The sequence below is a fragment of the Pseudorca crassidens genome, chromosome 16 (assembly GCF_039906515.1).
Source record: "Pseudorca crassidens isolate mPseCra1 chromosome 16, mPseCra1.hap1, whole genome shotgun sequence".
NCBI lineage: Eukaryota > Metazoa > Chordata > Mammalia > Artiodactyla > Delphinidae > Pseudorca > Pseudorca crassidens.
In genome coordinates this window covers 15,458,766-15,477,773 of record NC_090311.1, presented here as the reverse complement: position 1 = coordinate 15,477,773, position 19,008 = coordinate 15,458,766, and the positions used below count along the sequence as shown (strand labels likewise).

General features: G+C 39.0%; 1 protein-coding gene across 4 annotated transcripts in view; it reads left to right on the top strand.

Moving 5' to 3' along the window:
• The first annotated feature begins 847 nt into the window (after positions 1–847).
• TRUB1 (TruB pseudouridine synthase family member 1) overlaps positions 848–19,008 on the top strand; it is a 52,772-nt gene continuing 34,611 nt past the window's right edge. For 3 of the 4 annotated variants that reach the window (XM_067709305.1, XM_067709304.1, XM_067709306.1), the window contains exons 1-4: positions 848–1,182; positions 4,392–4,490; positions 10,749–10,804; positions 17,219–17,300. In XM_067709305.1, coding sequence (XP_067565406.1) covers positions 903–1,182; positions 4,392–4,490; positions 10,749–10,804; positions 17,219–17,300 — 517 coding nt within the window. In that variant the 5' untranslated portion in view covers positions 848–902. The remainder of the gene's footprint in view (positions 1,183–4,391; positions 4,491–10,748; positions 10,805–17,218; positions 17,301–19,008) is intronic. The other variant, XM_067709303.1, reaches the window with a different exon arrangement.

The window sequence follows — 19,008 nt, the reverse complement described above, 5'->3', positions numbered from 1 at the left end:
CTTGTGCCAGGATCAGAACAGTGTTCCTGAATTTTGTTGGGAACAAAACAAATAACTTCCAGAGAGGTCTCAAATCTAAAGTAAAGTTTAATTTTATGAACTGCAATAATGCCTAAGCAATGTGTTACTAAAGGATGCAATCCACAGAAGACTTAGTATTAAATATCTTAGAATCCTTAAGAATTACATGTGAGTTGTGTGGTTTGGGGGGTGGAAAGGAGTGCATGAAGGGCATCAAAATAAGCCTACGTGATTTAGCACTGGCTTGGCCTAGAGGTTTCTTTCAGGAATTTGAAGAACTCGTATCCATTTATCTGTTCCCAAATATTTAAGTGCCTGCTATGTGTGAGGCACTGGAATACAGCAGTGAACAAGGTAAACATGTTCTTTGCTCTGAGATTACATTCAGGTGTATTTTAATTCTGAACGATGAATCCAAGAGCACAATAAATTGAATAAAGCAGTGAACCACGGGAGCCGTGGTTCTTCACAAGCTGCAGCGGAAGTCAGCATCTTAAGTTTTCTATTCTTGGTTGCTGACTTCTGCTTAATTCTTGAAGGGGGCGGGGGGAGAGATGTGAAGAGATTTCTCGCCGAAAATATACACAGACTTGGTGTTTGGGTTCGGCAACCCCAAATTACACCTGCGGCACCGAACTAACCCCACCTAAGAAGCAGGCAGTATTATACGGGAAAAACTACTCCGTCAGAGCCCTCGGAAGACTCAGCGACTTTCGGCCAGCACGTGAAAGCCATGGACTACAATCCCCACAAGCCCTTGCGATCCCACCCCGCCCGGGCAGCTTCGAAGCAAGGGGAAAGATTGGGGGTTGTTGGGTGCACTCCTTTTGCGTCATTAGCGTGCGACTCCACGAAACAAAACAGGTCTGGGCTGCAAAACTATGGCAGCTGCTGAGGCGGCGGTGGTATCGTCGTCATCCTTGAAACCAGATACAACCCCAGTCCCCGAAAGTGCAGGAATGGCTGCAGCCACGGCCGCCACATCCTCAGCGATGGCTGCAGCCGCGGCGGTTGCGGCCAGGACCGGATCCGAAGCCAGGGTCTCCAAGCCCGCGTTGGCTACTAAGCTGCTGTCTCTGAGCGGCGTGTTCGCCGTGCACAAGCCCAAAGGGCCCACTTCAGCCGAGCTGCTGAATCGGCTGAAGGAGAAGCTGCTGGCAGGTACTGCAGCCGGGTGGGGACCAGGCCGAGGCGAGGCGGTCGCCGTGAGAGCGGAAGCCGCACAGAGCACACTGGGCTTTTCGCGCTCTCGTGGCTCAAGAGATAAGAGGAAGGGAAAGGGAGAACGGCCACAGTGTAAGCTCTGGACAGAAATCTGGGGCATCTCCGGCTTGGACTTGTCCTCACGTGAACTCCTGTAGCCTAGTTGGCAGTTGTCGTTCTCAAGGGAAAAAAAAACGAAAAGCAAAACCCACACATCCACATAATAAACCTCTGCTCTTGGGCCTGCAGACGAGTTTTCTACAATCTGATCCCTCAGAAGCCTTTTGTTTGGCTCACGTAGATAAACTCTACCCAACGGAATCACTGGCTTTCTACACCCCAAAGTTGCATTCCTAAAAATATGTTGGAAATGCGGATGTTAACCAAGACTCAACACAGTGGTTTTCATAGAGTGGGCAAGAGTCCCTTGTACAAATGCAGATTCCTAATCCTTGCCCTCCTCAGAGACTGTGATTCTGAGGATATGGGGGTATTTTTAGGAAACTGCATTTTTAAACTGTTGCTCCGGGTGATTCTGGTGTAAGTAGTTAATGGACCACATTTTGACGAGCACTAAATATAGTGCTAAATATATTTGTTTGTTTGTTTCCTCATATACACTGGGAGAATATTAGAAAAGCCTGAAGGATCTCTCAGTTCATCAGTCCAGTAGATCATTTCAGACAATGGAATCAAGGAACCTTGGATTTTTTTGGATCTTGCAATAAGCCAGACCTGTACTAACCTATGGAGAGGTGAGGGTGAAAGACACTGTGTCTTGCTAAGCTCATAGCAGTAATTTCTGCAAACTTTGGTGATAAAACTATTTAACTGGGTTTTCAAGGCCCTCCAGAGTTTGGCCCTGGCTTATTTTTCCATGAAATCAGTACAGGAAGTTTCTTATTTGTTTAGTGTCCCCTGGCAAATGTTACCACCTCCCCCGCCCTTTTTACTGCAAAAGCAAATATTCTGGTAGGAATTTGTTAATTAAAACTGACACAATACAGATTCAAATGTTTATTGGTAAAGGTACATTCCTGAAGATGTTTAATACCTATGTTATATCTGCTTATTCTTTTGTTATACTTTCATTATACTTTGTTACCTGTAAGGATGGGTCATATACGGGATGCTGAAGGAAGGAATTACATCAAGGACAAGCTTTGTGGTGTCATCATGGAGTTGTTTCCTTCATAGAATTGCTTTCATTTGGCCTGATTTGTTAGCTAAGCTAAGGCTTTTTTGATCCTCAAGATAATGATTATCATTCTTTCTTTCAGACAAGTTTCTGATAGGATTAAAGCCATATCCTGGCCTTCTGGTTAATCTGCCTATCAAGAACTGAAATTTCTCTTGAAACTTAGTTAAAATTGATTGTTTCAAGGCTATTGCTGGACCATCTTCTGGAAGCCACTCACTCAGAAGTAGACATTCTCATTACTCTCCATTTCTATATTGCTTGTGATTGGCCTATTCTATATTTATGTTAGCCAGACCAGGGCTTCCCAAATGCCATTCTAACTGGCTGGCAGAATTGTCTGGGAAGGTTCTCTTAAAGTTACAGATTCCAGGGCAAGACATTCTAATGCCAGCCAGGTGTGACAACCGCTGATTTAGGCCACAGTCAGTTGTCATGCTCTCTACTAACATTCCTTGCCTTTCCTTACATTGATTCATGTCGTACTAAAATCTCTGCTCTTTCGTCTTTTTGAATCCTTCAAGGACTAAAACATATCAGAATTTTATAGCTAGAAAAGGTCTTAATAAATATTCATCCATGAATGGTACCAATGGGGTGAACCAAATTCCAATATAGTAGAGACGGTGTGTCTTCAGACTTGAAAGAAGTAAATTTGGACACAAAGGGAAGACAGTAAATTTTAGGGTCTCCACACTCCAAGGACCATCAAGTTAAAAATACAAAGAGTTCCCCAAAATATTTCTATGAATACAGGACGAGATCCATAATGGGTTGCAAGTGAAAGTGAAGGGTTTGAAGCCTAGGCCTCGCCTCACAGATTTATGTTAAAGCATATGGTCATGTCCTTCCAAGGAGGGTGATGTTGTAATCACAGAGTGACAATAGGACTGTGTTCCAGACTGAGTTCTGACTCAGTAAGACGGTAATTACAACCCAACTTATCCTTTGGGCCATTTAACCTGGCTTCTTCACTGTTACTCTGCCTTCCCTCCTTTCCTGTCTCTGTCTTCTCTTTTCATTTTCTTTTACTCTATTTTCCATCTTCTCTGTGTCAGTGGTAATAAGGAAGGTTTGATGGGTTTGGAGGGGTACAGATCAATAGAGTTCTTCCTGCTGTTCTCTCCTTTCCCATTTGAAGCCTAGTAGCCAATATTCTCTCATTACAATGTTATATGCCATGATGATGAGGATGATGATGATAACAGCATATTGTTATAGTGCTTTGAGTTTCCAAAGCACATTCAGATCGCATTATTTCATTTTATTTTTTACAATAGGAATATGAGATAGGCCAGGTTGGCTTTTTTTTTTCTTTCTTTTTTAATATCTAAATGCTTTGGAGTATAACTGGCAACTTAAACTGTTACCCTCTTCCCACATAACCTTTTGTTGAGATTAGCTTCTTTAAGGAATTGAGAGTTTTGATTAGGAGAGGAGGACAGACCTACAGATAGTTTGGGTACTTAGTGTTCTCAGAAGTAACCCTGTATGAGATGTACTCCCAACATTTAGGTAGCTGGAGAGACCAGCAAAGAGCACCAGGGAACAAAAGAGATTTTAGAAATGAAATTGAGGACTTTGAAAACTAGCTGCCTATGTAAAAACCAACTTCTTCTCATCATTCTCTGTCTCCCAGCCCACTGCTACCGGGAATTTACTAGATCTCTGTGGGTTCGTGTGGATATTGACCCACTTTAAAAAAAAATTTTTTTTCCCTTGGAAAATGAATTCTAGTTTCTAGACAACTAATTTGGGAATACTATTTCTTTGTAATTTAGGGAGCGTCTGTACATTTTAAAGTCTGTTCTTTGTTAGTAATATCGTCCTAATCTTAACATATTAGGTTTGTACAGTACTTTTTATTTGTCTTGAGTACTCCATCCACACTGCCTCATCCCGTATTTATGGAGATTCTGCTTCGTTTGTCTCAGTACTTACCTTTTTTTCATCCCAATTACTCTTACAGAAGCTGGAATGCCTTCTCCAGAATGGACCAAGAGGAAAAAGCAGACTTTGAAAATTGGGCATGGAGGGACTCTAGACAGTGCAGCCCGAGGAGTCCTGGGTAAGAGATACGAATGGAAGTTTGATGTAACTGCCACTTACATCAGAAAGAAATATTGATTAAGGACAGATAAAATTAACTAAGGCCATGCCATTTTCAGTCTACTTTGGAATATTTCAAAATATCCAACCTTAGGATGGATTTATAGTGCCATCTTCTCAAGAAGCCCTTGTATCATTTGGCACGAGGTATCGAAGGCTGTTAGAAATAGCCACTTTTATGTCTGGATGGACTTTGAGAAAGGGTTTGTATCTGTGCAGAAAAGAGTTAACACAACAGGCCTGAAATCACTGTCTTTAGAAAGGCCTGCTTGCATCTGGGGACTTGGATTTGGTTGTGTTCCCATCCTTCCCCATCCAATAAGGATGGGTTTACTGTCCCTTGACTGTTTGTGTGAACAGTGTGGTTTATGCTAAACGCCTGCTTTCTATCTTGGAATCTGGGATTTTGTCCCACCATGCAGGCAGAGGGTGTCTGGGTGACCATTCCTCTCGTCCCCTCCAATAAAAACTTTGGGTGCTGAGTTTCTAATGGGCTCCCTTGAGCAGGAACATTGTACACATGTTATTCCTTGTTGGATTGTTGGAGGAAGGAACGTGCTCAAGTGTCCCCCCTTATAGAGGGAGAGAGAATAAGGAACCTGAGCATGGATTTTCTCCAGTGTCTTTACCCTTAGGATACAGCTGTGTAACCTTAGGGTGTCACGGTAGGTAAATCTTAGCCATGGATGAATCTTCCAGGGTGGGGTGGTCTTGGGGACTCCTGACAAGGTATATGGCTCTTTGTTCTGCCTGTATCGAATCTAACTCTGACATTAGCTCTCTTGAGAAGGCGAACCTTATAGTTCTTCAGAGGCAGTCACTCTGTCTTGGGGACATTAGTTGAATGTCTTATTGCATGTGGAGGAAAGTTGATAGAATTGATTGAGGGGAGAGGAGTGATTTATCCTTTTTTCTTCCATCCTTTTTTTTTTTTTTTGCATCTAGTAGAGGTTCTGAAGTCTTATCTTTATAGACTGCTAAAGTGTGTATCCACAGGACAGGGTATGTTCTTAGAAATTTTTTGTAACTGTATCCACAGTCACAGAAATACATATGTTGGGATTCTCCCTATCTCCCCCTTCCCCACATACTAGAAAAAAACTTTTTTGGAACAATCCTTACCTTTTTACATGCCCTGGTGTTTTATATTTTATTGTATTCCATTTTTTAAAAATGTTGATCATAATCCAGTAAATTGATTTCATGCTGCCCTAATGGATTGTGACTCATGCTTTAAAAAATACTGTGCTACATGATCCAGTCCATTTTATTAGAGCTAAAATTAGATACAAATAAAAACAAACCTGATCTAAGCTAGCCAAAGGAAATGAATGCTTACTTAGAAGAAAAGGATAAAATTGGTGAATAAAATTGTATTTTTCAAGAAAATTAGAAGCAGTTTATGATTTTGCATTTTCTGAAATTACAGATTTTATTTGATGCATGTTGACAAAAACATCTTTACCTGAGGTTAAAATAGAAAAAAAACACATGGAAATTCATTTTCCTGAATTAGAGAACTTGAATAGGCAAATTCTGATACCTTAATTACTGTTTCTTACCATAACTAATAATAATCATTATTGAGCACTTATTGTATGTGAGGTCCGTCCCATGGTTAGTGGCAAGGTCAGGAGCTGAACCTGGACCTGCTCAGTTTTAAAGTCTCTGTCCTAACCTGGGATGGCAAATACCTGGCAGTCCTGCCTTTTTTCCCTGCTCTCCATGTCCATAGCAGAAATTACCAATCAATCACAGCACTCTTTGCCATTGGTTCTAGAAGTGGCTTCAGGATTCTTATCAGTTCAGCTCTTCTAGAGTTGAAGCCTATTTATTATAACCTTCTGTTTTCTAAGGCACAGCACCATAAATCCAAGAAGAAAGAGGATAAAATGTGCTGCTGTGATAGGCAGAATAATGGCCCCCTGAAGATGTCCGTGTCCTAATCTCCAGAACCTATGAGTATGTTAGGTTATGTGACGAGGGGGCATTAAAGTTGCATGTGGAATTAATGTTCATTAGTTGACTTTAAGAGATATCCTGAAATATCCTGGTGGATCCAGCGTAATCAGAAGGGTCTTTAAAAGTGGAAGAGGAGGCAGAAAAGTGTCAAAAAAGATGTGGCAGTGGAAGCAGAGTTTGTAGTGATGAGATTGCTGGCCTTGATGAGGAAGGGGGCCATGAACCAAGGAAGATGAACAACTTCTAGAAGCTGGAAAAGGCAAGAAAACTCCTCTAAGAAGGCTCCAGAGAAAGATTCTCCCCTAGGGCCTCCAGAAAAGAATGCAGTTGTGCTGACACCTTGATTTTTACCATAGTAAAACCCACCTCAGACTCCTGACCCCTAGAACTGTAGGATAATAAGTTTGTTTTGTTTTAAACCACTAGGTTGGTAATTTATTACAGCAGCAATAGGAAACTAATATACCCATCTATTATAAATTGCTTAAAATGGAAATTGAGTTTTTATACACCATTTTATTTGTTTTTTGTGTTTTTGTGGTACGCGGGCCTCTCACTGTTGTGGCCTCTCCCGTTGCGGAGCACAGGCTCCGGATGCGCAGGCTCAGCGGCCATGGCTCACGGGCCCAGCCACTCCGCAGCATGTGGGATCTTCCCGGACTGGGGCATGAACCCGTGTCCCCTGCATTGGCAGGCGGACTCTCAACCACTGCGCCACTAGGGAAGCCCTATACACCATTTTAGAAGTTATTTTTTAACTTTAGAGGTTAGAAAATTACAGTGAAAAAATTTAGAAAATACAAAAAAAGTTGAAAATAAAACTTATACATTTTCTACCTTGCAGCAATAATCACTGTTAACATTTTTGTTATATTTCTTCCTAGCTTTTTGTCTATGCAGAATTTTTAAGTTGAGCTGTTTTACTGTATGTATGTACATTGTATCCTTTTTTTACTTAACATCGTAACATAGCATTTTTTTCATGTTAATTAAAAATATTTGTAAACATGATTTTTTCTTTTTTTAGACTTTATTGAGGAATAATTGACCAATATAATTGTGTATGTTTAAAGTGTTGAAATCATATCAAGTATCTTCTCCAACCACAATGATATGAAACTAGAAATCAATTACAGGAGGAAAATGATATTAAATAACACACTTCTGAATAATCAGTGGGTCAAGGAAGAAATCAAAAGGGAAGTCAAAAAATATCTTGAGACAAATGAAATGCAAATACAACATATTAAAATTTATGGGATGTGGCAAAAGCAGTTCTAAGAGGGAAATAAACATTATTTTTAATGGCAATATCATGTGATGTCATATTGATTTAACCATTTCCTTATTTGAGGTCATTGGAGATTATTACCAGTTTTGTTAGTAGGACTGATTTTGTAAGGATCATCTTTATGAATAAAACTTCCTCTTTGTTTTGGATTATTAAGATAGATTCCTGGAAGTGGAAAGATACTGGTCTTTTCAAGTGATTGCAAGGGTCTTGGAGAGTTAGATAAATGGCAGTAGAAACTTCCAACTGCAAAATGCTTTGGAATTACATGTGTAATAGACTTGCCGGCCCTAAAGTGACTCTCATCATAAATAAGTTCAATGATTTGAGAATAGAGTATTAAGACATTTGTATAGGTTTGGAGACAGTGGCTTTATTTTTTTATAGAGAAACATCTGAGCACAGAAAACTTGGGAGATCATAGAGTAGTAATTGCGAGACAGTACTTGGAAAATCCTGGTTTTCATTCATTCTTCTAATTCTTTACACTTTTTCAAACTGTTGCGTATTTGCTTATGCTTTTCCTCTCAGATAAACTGCTCATCTCTGTCTTCTTTAGTTGTAGAAATCCTACTAACCTTTCCTGATTTGGTTAAAATGCTGTCTCCTACATGTGAATCCTGCCCACTTGCTTTTTTATATTGCCAATGTAAAACTTCACGGTATTCTTTGTTTTTGTTAACTCACTGAGGGCTAAAACAAGGTCTTATTTATTTCTGTACCTATACAACAAAATTTTGAATGGTTGAATGGGAAAAAGCTGAATAAAAATTCTGTCCCATAAACTGTCCCTTGAATGAAAAGCTGCTGGTTGGCTAGGTCTCAACTCCAGTTAATTTTTCTATATACCACTTCTGTATTAGTCTTCCTAAAATTCTGCTTTCACTAATCACCTAACTTCAATGGACCTTGGTCTTCTTGGGTATAAAATGAGAGCGTTAAGCTGGGTAACTCTAAGATGCCTTGTTGTTTCATTCTGGATCACTGAACTAGCAGAGAAATCATCATCAGTCCAGCATTTATACCATGATAGAATCAAACACATCAGCCTGCTCTTAAGACGCCCTGCACTCTGGTTGAGAAACCCACTGTGCTCATCCTTGTATCTGAGAATTTGTCAGTTTGTTCCTTCTTTAGAACATGCTTCTCTCTTGTCTGCATCTTCATATCCTGTACATCCTTTAATCCCTAACTCACACTAAATGTTTGAATGAAGCATTCTCTGGCCTCTGTAGCCATTTAGAGTGCTCCCTCCTTTGACCTCCTACAGCAGTTATTCTCTCTGTGTTCATTTTGACACAATCATGTACCGTTGTATTGTTATTTAGAGTTATTCACTCATTAATTCAGGCAACAGGTTTTTGAGCACTTGCAGTTTCCCTTATCTGTATTGTATTTTCCCCATGAGATTATAAGCTCTTTCAAAGTCAGGAAATGTGCTGTTCCATTAAAAGTGTTCTTCTTGGCATTGAGTGCATGGTAGCTCCTTGCAAAATATTGATTGGGGATTCTTGAATGGAATAAAATTGAATTGAATCTTTTATTATTGTACAAAGTTTTTGCCTCAGCAGCAGCTGCTGTTATTTGAAGGGTGCTATGCTCAACAGAGGATCCTGAAGGACCAACAGGCATATGTTGGTCCTTGAACCAATATGCCTGTCAGAGAAGCCGAGAGGGGTGGGGGTTTGGGATGGACTTGATGAAGGAGTTGGGATGTGAGCTGTGTTGCAAAGGATGGACTTTGAATACTTTACTAAGGAGTTGGTACTGTAGGCATTGGGACCCTATTGAGGATTGTTTGGGGGCTTTGTGCAGTATAGGTTTTCAGAAATGGTATGAATTGGGAGCGGAAGGGATAAGATGTAGAATAGCTAGGTTTACAGTATATAGGCTGCTTTAGGGTGGCGGCAGTGGGAAGAATGCCTAGATGAGTAAGGTGGCAGGGAGGATGAGAGGAAGGGGGTCTGCTGTTAGTCTGGTTTGAACTTTAACTCCACCATTTACTAGTTGTGAGATGCTGGGCAAAGTTCTTAGTCTCTCTATGCCTCAGTTTCCTCACCTATCAAATAGGGATAATTGTATTATCTTTCAGGGTTGTTATAAGGATTAAATGAACTAATGAATGGAAAACATCTAGAGTAGAATTTGATTCATAGTAAACTCAGTGAATCTGCTATAAATATTCATGATAATCCTTTTAGCTTGCCAATCGTTTCTCCTTGTTGCTTATAATTCTGAATTGTGGTGGTTATATTGTGTTCTTTTACAAAATTGTATCCATTAATGAGAAATACTTCAATTCTTACAAAAATTTGCGTGCTATTAGGTGAAGAAATGATTATGTCCTCTCATCCTCGGCTGGTGAAATGTGTTGTCATAAGGATAATGTTTGAAATTGAGGAGACGTGAGCTATTGTACTTTGTGTATGGCCTACACGAACATACACTCTCCAGGCTCTCATTTTACCCTGTATTCTTTTTTGTGTTGGGTTGATTTGTGTTTTTATTTTCTTGATTGTATGCTACTGGGCACTAGTCATCTTTAAATGGTTCATTAGTTATGATGATGGCTTTTGCTTTGTTTAATAATGAACTCTGTCAAATATTTTATCATACCAAGATTAATTGTACCATGTATTTTCACTGATGCCCATATAAAATTCCAGTGAGTCCTTTGAGGTTTTTCCAGAACTTTTTGTTATCTAATTGTCTGGATTGAGGTTTCTAGTATGTTTCACACTTCGGAAAAGGAAAAAAAGTCTCCCACCTGCGCTTCAGAATTTCTTACTTGCAGGACAAGTTCAACCGATTGGAGTAATAGGAGCCCTCACATTATGCTAAATAAATGGTTTTCCAACTTTACATTACATATGCCAAGAAATTATGACCAATGTATGTCATAAAACATTTTTAAAACCTAGGTTTACAATAGAGTGTCATGATATTTCTTTCTTTGATTTGTAGTGGTTGGAATTGGAAGGGGAACAAAACTGTTGACCAGTATGTTGTCAGGGTCCAAGGTAAGAATACTGGAATGGTTCTGTTTTTCTTCAATGTTTTCTTAATGACCTATGTGTTGGATTTTATCAATTCAAAAATAAGCTGTATAAATTGCATGAATGTCAACACTGAGTATTAAACACAATGTCTATAATCATGATATCTGAGATTCAAAGTATTGAGACTATAAATTAGTGATTTAAAAACAAATTTGACTCATAGAAGCAAAACTTTTGTGATGCCCATAATTTAAACATATATGTATTTAGGTTCTTTTGGGTTTTTTTGTTTTGTATAATCGTATTTCTTAAGTGAAAGGGAACTTACAGATCATAAATTCTACCAGAAGATTTTTTTTTTTTTTTTTGTGGTGCGCAGGCCTCTCACTGCCGTGGCCTCTCCCGTTGTGGAGCACAGGCTCCGGATGCGCAGGCTCAGCGGCCATGGCTCACGGGCCCAGCCACTCCGCGGCACGTGGGATCCTCCCGGACCGGGGCACGAACCCGTGTCCGCTGCATCGGCAGGCGGACTCTCAACCACTGTGCCACCAGGGAAGCCCGACCAGAAGATTTTTTTAAACCTTGGAATTTTTGTAGAAGCAATACTATTTTGTAAACCATGCAGTTTCCAACAAAAGATATGCTTTTTTCAATGGTTATGAAATGTTTACTAAATAAAAGAATTGGGCCTCTTTAAGATGATGTTACATCATTCCTTGACTAAATCCGAAAGCATCTTTCGAGGTATTTGCTAGGAGAGGGAGGAGGAGTTAGGAAGAGGCAGGAGAGGCTCTAAACCTGTTGAGTGAGAACCCTCATCGAAGTAGCAGGGGAGCCCTAAGACAAGTCTAGATGTCAGTGTTTGACCTCTCCGGGCCTCTCAGTTTTTCCTTAGGAAAAATGGTTTTGATTCTCTCAAGGGTCTCTTCTAGCATTAAAAGAGATAATAGTATCTGTATTCTAATTAGCAAATAGGTGCTGGTTATGATAGTTGGGGCCAGGGGCCAGTGAAAATGCCTGTGGAAGGAAGATTAATATGCCACTAGTTAGGGAAGAATTTCAGCAATTTCCTGGACTAAACTTTTTATTTGTTTTAAAACCCTTGCTCCAAGCAGGATATAAATAGTTTGGATAAAGTGGTTTTGTCTAAATTGTTTCTTTAAAAAAAAAAAAAAGTGGTCAAAGACCATTTAAAAAACTTCCCATTTCATTGCAGACTGATTGATGACTTTTATAAAATACAGTTAAACTGTTATGGCAATGTCAAATTGCTAAAGAAGTTTCTAAGCACCTTCATTTTCTGAACTTATCTCATGGTGGATACCGGCCCTTGGGCCATACTCTGAGTGCCAGGGGTCTAAGTAAGCTTTTCTTAAAATAAAAAGCCCTGGAGAGCCTGTTGCCTTTGACATCCCATTTTAGTTATTAACTGGCATTAAAAACCTGTGTCTTTCAGTTGGGAAGGATCTTAATACCTTAGATAAATGGAAAAATTTCCATGCAGCTTGCTCTGCAGTCTTCAAAATATTGGTGTTGAAAAATCACAGAGTATAAAAATTGTGTTAGAGTGGAGGAGTTTGACAGTTTTACAGTAAATTTGAACATTGTACTGACCCATGGAGTTTAGAATCTGTTTCTGTTACAGGATTTGCCAGTTGCTTGATATATGTTCCTTAATTCTAAAATATAAACAGTGGTTACCTTGATACAGAATTATGGATGATTTTATTTTCTTTTTCCACATTATTTGGTGTTCTCCAAAATCTTTACAATGAAAAGTCACTTTTATAATAATAGCAAAAAGATATATTTACATTAAGGAATGTGTTTGTTTTCTTTTTCCTCCCAAGATAAAATACGTGAAGTTCACTGGAATATTCATTATCCAGCCCTCCCCTCCAAAACCACAAGTACATGTAACACACTATATGTCGTTGAAAGGTTTTACATGTAAATTCCAGGCATATTTCCAGAAATATGATGACTGGAAATATAAATACATCATTGGCTCTGGCTTAAGTTTATTTATCACAAACCATTTTGGTATTCAGCTAGGAAAGCTGAATGTCATACAGTGAAATCACCGATCCTCAGAAGACTGTAAAGTAAATAGAAAATCCCAGGTGCATCTTATTATAGAGACCTAGTTCTTGGGTGTTTCATGTTTCAAAAATAAGCGTTATTGGGCTTCCCTGGTGGCGCAGTGGTAGAGAGTTCGCCTGCTGATGCAGGGGACACGGGTTCGTGCCCCGCCCCGGGAAAATCCCACATGCCGCAGAGCGGCTGGGCCCGTGAGCCATGGCCGCTGGGCCTGCGCGTCCGGAGCCTGTGCTCCGCAACGGGAGAGGCCCCAACAGTGAGAGGCCCGCGTACCACAAAGTAAGTAAAAAATAAGCGTTATCATCTTGTTAGCTATTTGTGTTTCTTATACTTTTAATTTTAGATTATGTACTTGTTGAAAAATTAAATCTTTTAAATTTTACCTTTAAGTATGTTGGACATTACACTTTTATCAGAAGTAGTTAAAAGCTGTTAATGAATTTTTTAAAAATTTATTTATTTTATTTATTTTTGGCTGTGTTGGGTCTTCGTTGCTGCGCTTGGGCTTTCTCTCGTTGCGGCGAGCGGGCGCTACTCTTCGTTCCAGTGTGCGGGCTTCTCACTGCGGTGGCTTCTCTTGTTGCGGAGCACGGGCTCTAGGTGCGCGGGCTTCAGTAGTTACAGCACATGGGCTCAGTAGTTGTGGCTTACGAACTCTAGAGTGCAGGCTCAGTAGTTTTGGCACATGGGCTGAGTTGCTCTGCATGTGGGATCTTCCCGGACCAGGGATCGAACCCGTGCCCCCTGCATTGGCTGGTGGATTCCCAACCACTGTGCCACTAGGGAAGCCCTGTTAATGAATTTTTAAAAATAGATTTTGTTTTTAGCACTGGCTGTAATCTTGGAGATCTTATGCAGTGACTTACAAAAATTTTTTGAGGAAGACCCATAATAAGAATTTCATTTTACACATGACTCTATATATCCATTCATGTATAAGAACCAAAAATTTTATCAAACAACTTTAACCCTATGTACAGTGTAGTCTTGATATCTTTCTTTCATTTAAAAAATTGTCTGCAGCCTTCTAATGGGGCACAGGCCTGCTGTTTGACCTCATATTTACTTTTTCCACTTTTACAGATGAATTTTTTTTTTTTTTTTTGCGGTACGTGGGCCTCTCACTGTTGTGGCCTCTCCCGTTGCGGAGCACAGGCTCCGGACACGCAGGCTCAGCGGCCATGGCTCACGGGCCCAGCCGCTCCGCGGCATGTGGGATCTTCCCGGACCGGGGCACGAACCTGTGTCCGCTGCATCGGCAGGCGGACTCTCAACCACTGCGCCACCAGGGAAGCCCTACAGATGAATTTTTATTTGCATCACAGTGCTACTAGAAAAATTAGCCTTTTAGTATGTGTAGAGTGGGGTTACCTCAAGAGTAGAAATACTTAGTTCTAGGATGGCAGATACTCGCTGTTCATGTTATAGCCATATCGTAATACACCGTTGCCTCACCATCCAGTCCTAAGGAGAGACATTGTTGATTGAATGTGACCTAACACTCTTTTCTGCTGAACCAAGAAATATCCTCAGAATCCTATTCAATGTAATAAATACCAGTTCATACAACACTACCAATTAATGGGTGGAGTGCTGACCTTTACCTAAAATCTTTAGGCCATGAGATTAATTTGCCTCCATTTTGTGAAGACCACAGATTATTTAGACCACCCCACTCCTTTCATGCATTCCTTCCCAATCAGATTGGAGTAAGATTTAAGAAAAGAGCCCTTCCTTGTCTTCGTCATTAGCTTTCTCTTTGTCATATGGTAAGCCTTGCTCTGCCAATGATCAACTTTCTCTTGAGCCATTTTTTTCTCACTGCATTCTCTTTTGGGATTATGAGTGTAATGTGTGCATAAAGCATGTAGGTTTTCTGTACAGTGCCTGTTAAACAAAAGTTGCTCAATAGATACTGTTATTACTATTCTCAAGTGTTTCACTATCCCCAAATCTCTCTCTCCTGAGTTTCAGGCCTCTTGGGTCCCTCTGGCTACATGTTCCATAGACATTAATTTTATTCAAGCGATTTCTGTTGGAAATCTTGAATACAGTTAATTTCGTTGCTTTTATTTCTGTCTGTGATTTTTGGTGGCCTAGGCAAAAATATGACATTCATTAGAAAGAGAAAGCATGCCAGTTTTTTAATGAAGAGACTTTACCCTGGGCATTATAGTCAGAAAGAAATTTCTTACAGTAAGGAATATTGAGTGACAGATAGTGGATCTCAAAATAGTTTACAACAGGTGAAGAAGTGGATCTGCATGAAATATAACTTTGGTAAAAGGATTCTAAGGGGGTTAGGCTAATACATCCCTTTGACCTAACTTGATCTAATTATGGAATATAGATTACCTAGAAGAAGGCAATAGATGCATAGTCCCTTTACTCTCTTCCCTAAATTATACTTTCTTTGAACCAGTCATTCAGCAGAATCTGGATGGCAGATGTACTTTGAAGTAACAGACTTTGATGAGGTTTTGGAGTATTATCTTTATTAGCTTTCTATATTGCTGATTAAAAGTTGGTTACTTATATGTGCTTTTGAAACCAGTGAGCGATGGAAGGGTTGATGTTCTATTAGGAAATCATTGATGCCATATAAAGACTCTTACCTAGCAATTTACAGGTATATAAGGTATATATATATATATATATATATATATATATATATATATATATGCAGAGATAAACCATAATAGTACCTGTAGGCAAAGCCAACATTTCGTCAGAACGCTGCTTTGTATCCCCCTCCAACCCTTGAACAAGTGTTATCATTGGGATATACAAACTTTTCCCCTGGGATATTTCAGAGGGCAGTAATCTCCCCCAGGTATACAGTAGCATTTTTAGGTTAACCAGTCAATGTCAATTCTGAAGTGTGACTTGAATAATGTTCCTCTGAAACTTAGCAACTCTCGGAGATTAGAGCATCTCTAATCTACTTTCTCCAGAGGTAGTCTAATTTGTACCTTTTCTTTACACTCTATTAATATTCATACATTTCATAAGTACTATATTGAAAATTTTGAAGGACTTACATTTATGAACTGTATAGAGCTATTGCTTTTTAATGAAGATATTCAAAACCACATGTTTTCGGTGTGGTAGCGTAATAAGCTTATCATTAATAAACATAATTCTGCAAAGTTCTCCAGCTTAAATTACTCAGCGTAACTACATATTCTTTTCAGTGGGAATTATATTCCTTGCATTTTTCTCACTACTTCATGTGAACCTCCAAATAAAATTTGAATTTGATCAAAAGAGAGGAATACAAAGAATATGTAGTATAAGTGTGGCCTGAGATGGGAAGCAGAACAATCCTCAGTTAACTCAGTGATCTACTTCTTCATTTGTGAATAATGAGCAGTTCTGAGAAGTGACTTTTATCCTTTCAGAGAGCTTAAGAAGTAGCAATTTCTCTTTATTAAGAAACACATATGTACATTACTTATGCTATACTAGTTTTGTCTTATTTTCTACATATTTAGCTTTTGTTTAAATGCATAAACAAGTTACTAAGATTACTCTTGGTATTTCATGTAAGAAGTAATAAATTGATTAATTAAAAATTAATTTTACTTTTAAGTATGGTAAAATCATTGAATCTTGAGATGACTAGGTAGGGGATTATTGTACCATTCTCTCTACTCATAGGTGTATTTGAAAATTTTCCTTCAAAATCAAAACTGCCCAGTAGAAAACTGGTTTAAAAAAATTTTTTTTACAGTAACAGTATATTTATAAGCCATGATTATCAATAAAATCAGGCTTTTCCTTGTCATGTTGGCTGGTGTGGGAAGTTTGTGAATGTTCCTCAATCTGTACAATACTTCCCACATATCAGAAACTAACAAAGCGGGGCTTCCCTGGTGGCGCAGTGGTTAAAAACCCGCCTGCCAACGCAGGAGACACGGGTTCGAGCCCTGGTCCGGGAAGATCCCACATGTCGCGGAGCAACTAAGCCTGTGCACCACAACGGCTGATCTTGCGCTCTAGAGCCCGCGAGCCACAGCTACTGAGCCCGTGTGCCACAACTACTGAAGCCCGCCCGCCTAGAGCCCGTGCTCCCAACAAAAGAATCCACCACAATGAGAAGCCCACTCACTGCAACTAGAGAAAAAAGCACGTACGGAGACCCAATGCAGCCAAAAATAAATAGATAAATAAATAAATTTATAAAAAAACTAACAAAGCAATTGCAGTCTATTGATTTTTGCCTTTATTTTGTATCAGGTAGTATTAGTAAGGTTCTGTATAAACTTTAAGACATGCATAACAGTTCTTCTTTACCTTATGGCCTATTTTTCTCCCTTGTTTCTCTTCCTCTAGAGGTATATTGCCACTGGTGAACTGGGGAAAGCTACTGACACGCTAGATTCTACAGGGAAAGTAACAGAAGAAAAACCTTACGGTATGAAGTTCATCTTAGGTAGTCCTTGTTTTTAATATTTAGAGAAAGTTTCTCTGAATTCAGAATTTAAAATAAATCTCATATTCCCAGTGATTTTAATTGTCAGTACATTTCTTTGGGTTAAGAAGGTTGGAAAAACATATTTGCTTATTTGGTATGTCTGTTAATAAAGATTTATAATAATTACCTCTTTTCCTATAATCAGTTTTTCTTTAATGTGCAGAATTCTTCCAACTAACTCCCTTGCCAAAAACCATTTATAGCTGGGATTTAGGACATTTTTCCTAATGAATGTGAAACAAAGCAGAGAAACTCTCTTGCTAGATTTTACCTGCATCTTGCCATTGTTGTTGTTTTGGTTTTGTTTTTTATAATTATCTCTTAGCTGTTGAGATAAATGTACTAGGTTTAGTACTTTTAAATTGATCATATTTCTATGCTTTTGGAGTATGTAAAAAGATAAGACAAAAGGAAAGCTGTTTCTCTAGCAGTAAAGCAGAACTCATTGGGGCCCACCTTAATTTTTCTACCATTCCTTCCTGCGCTACTTTAAGAAAGGATAGATAAATGGTTTCCTAGCAATTCTCATAGTGCTTATGCTATTTATAATGCAGCAGTTGTGGTTTTTGTACAGTCAGTTCACCCACATTATTGTGTCATCAATTGTGAATTATTTGTAAGCTTCCTGGGTTTCTTTTCTGCCTGGGCTTAATGTTATCTTTTTTTAATGTACCTATAGGCAGTCTAGCATCTGCTTCCCTATGTTTTTGTGTTGAGTGGTCTTAATATATATTACATATTACCCTAGTAGTGAGACCAACCTTCTTGTTCATAATAGCTTCACTTGTCCTGTTAACATTTATATGTGGCTTAGTATCTTGCATGATCAATCAAGCACCAAAATGAAAAGAAAAATCACTGATTTATTTCGAATCTTTTAAAAAAGATGTTGAATTAGCCTTGAAATTATTATTATTATGGAATAATAGCAGATGCTCACTTAATGGAAACCCAACTGCAATCTTCAGCCAGAGTGCTTTTAAGATTCAGGCGGCCTAGGAGAATGTCAGCGATTTCCAGAGTATCCTACAGTATATGTCAGTACACATATAATTAGAAGAATGGTGAGGAAGTGAAATTGGTGAGACTTGGTTGGATGAGGTAATGACAGAGAGGAGGTTGTTAACCACGACCTAGTTTTCTGGGTTGTAAAACTGGTTACATGATGGTGCAGTTTGTTGAGTAGGTGGTATTAAAAGAGGACCAGGGTGATGAAACTACTTAAACATACTCTTCCTTCCTGCCCTTAAGCATTTTGGAATTTTTACAAACTCTACTTTGTATTGTATCATTTATAACCTTATTTACTTACCTTAAAGAAAGCATATTAGTTTGTTAAAATCGTCTCATTATAATCTTGAAAAGCAACTTTCTTTAGGCCCTGAAAGGAAGAGCTCCCTATAGTTTATTGAATAGTATTTGTAGGCCCAGAAAATGAGAGCTCAGAGAATTTTGCTGATTGACATGATTTTTCTGTATGATTTCTGTAAATCAGTAAATGTTTGTCATCTGTTTAAGCTGTACAGCAGGGTACCAGGGGGAAGATAAATACAAGACCTACCCTGTTTCCTTAAGGAACTTGTGTCATATAGAGAACTAGGACCTATGTTCTCAACCCTCTGTGAACTAATACTAAGACCTATAACTT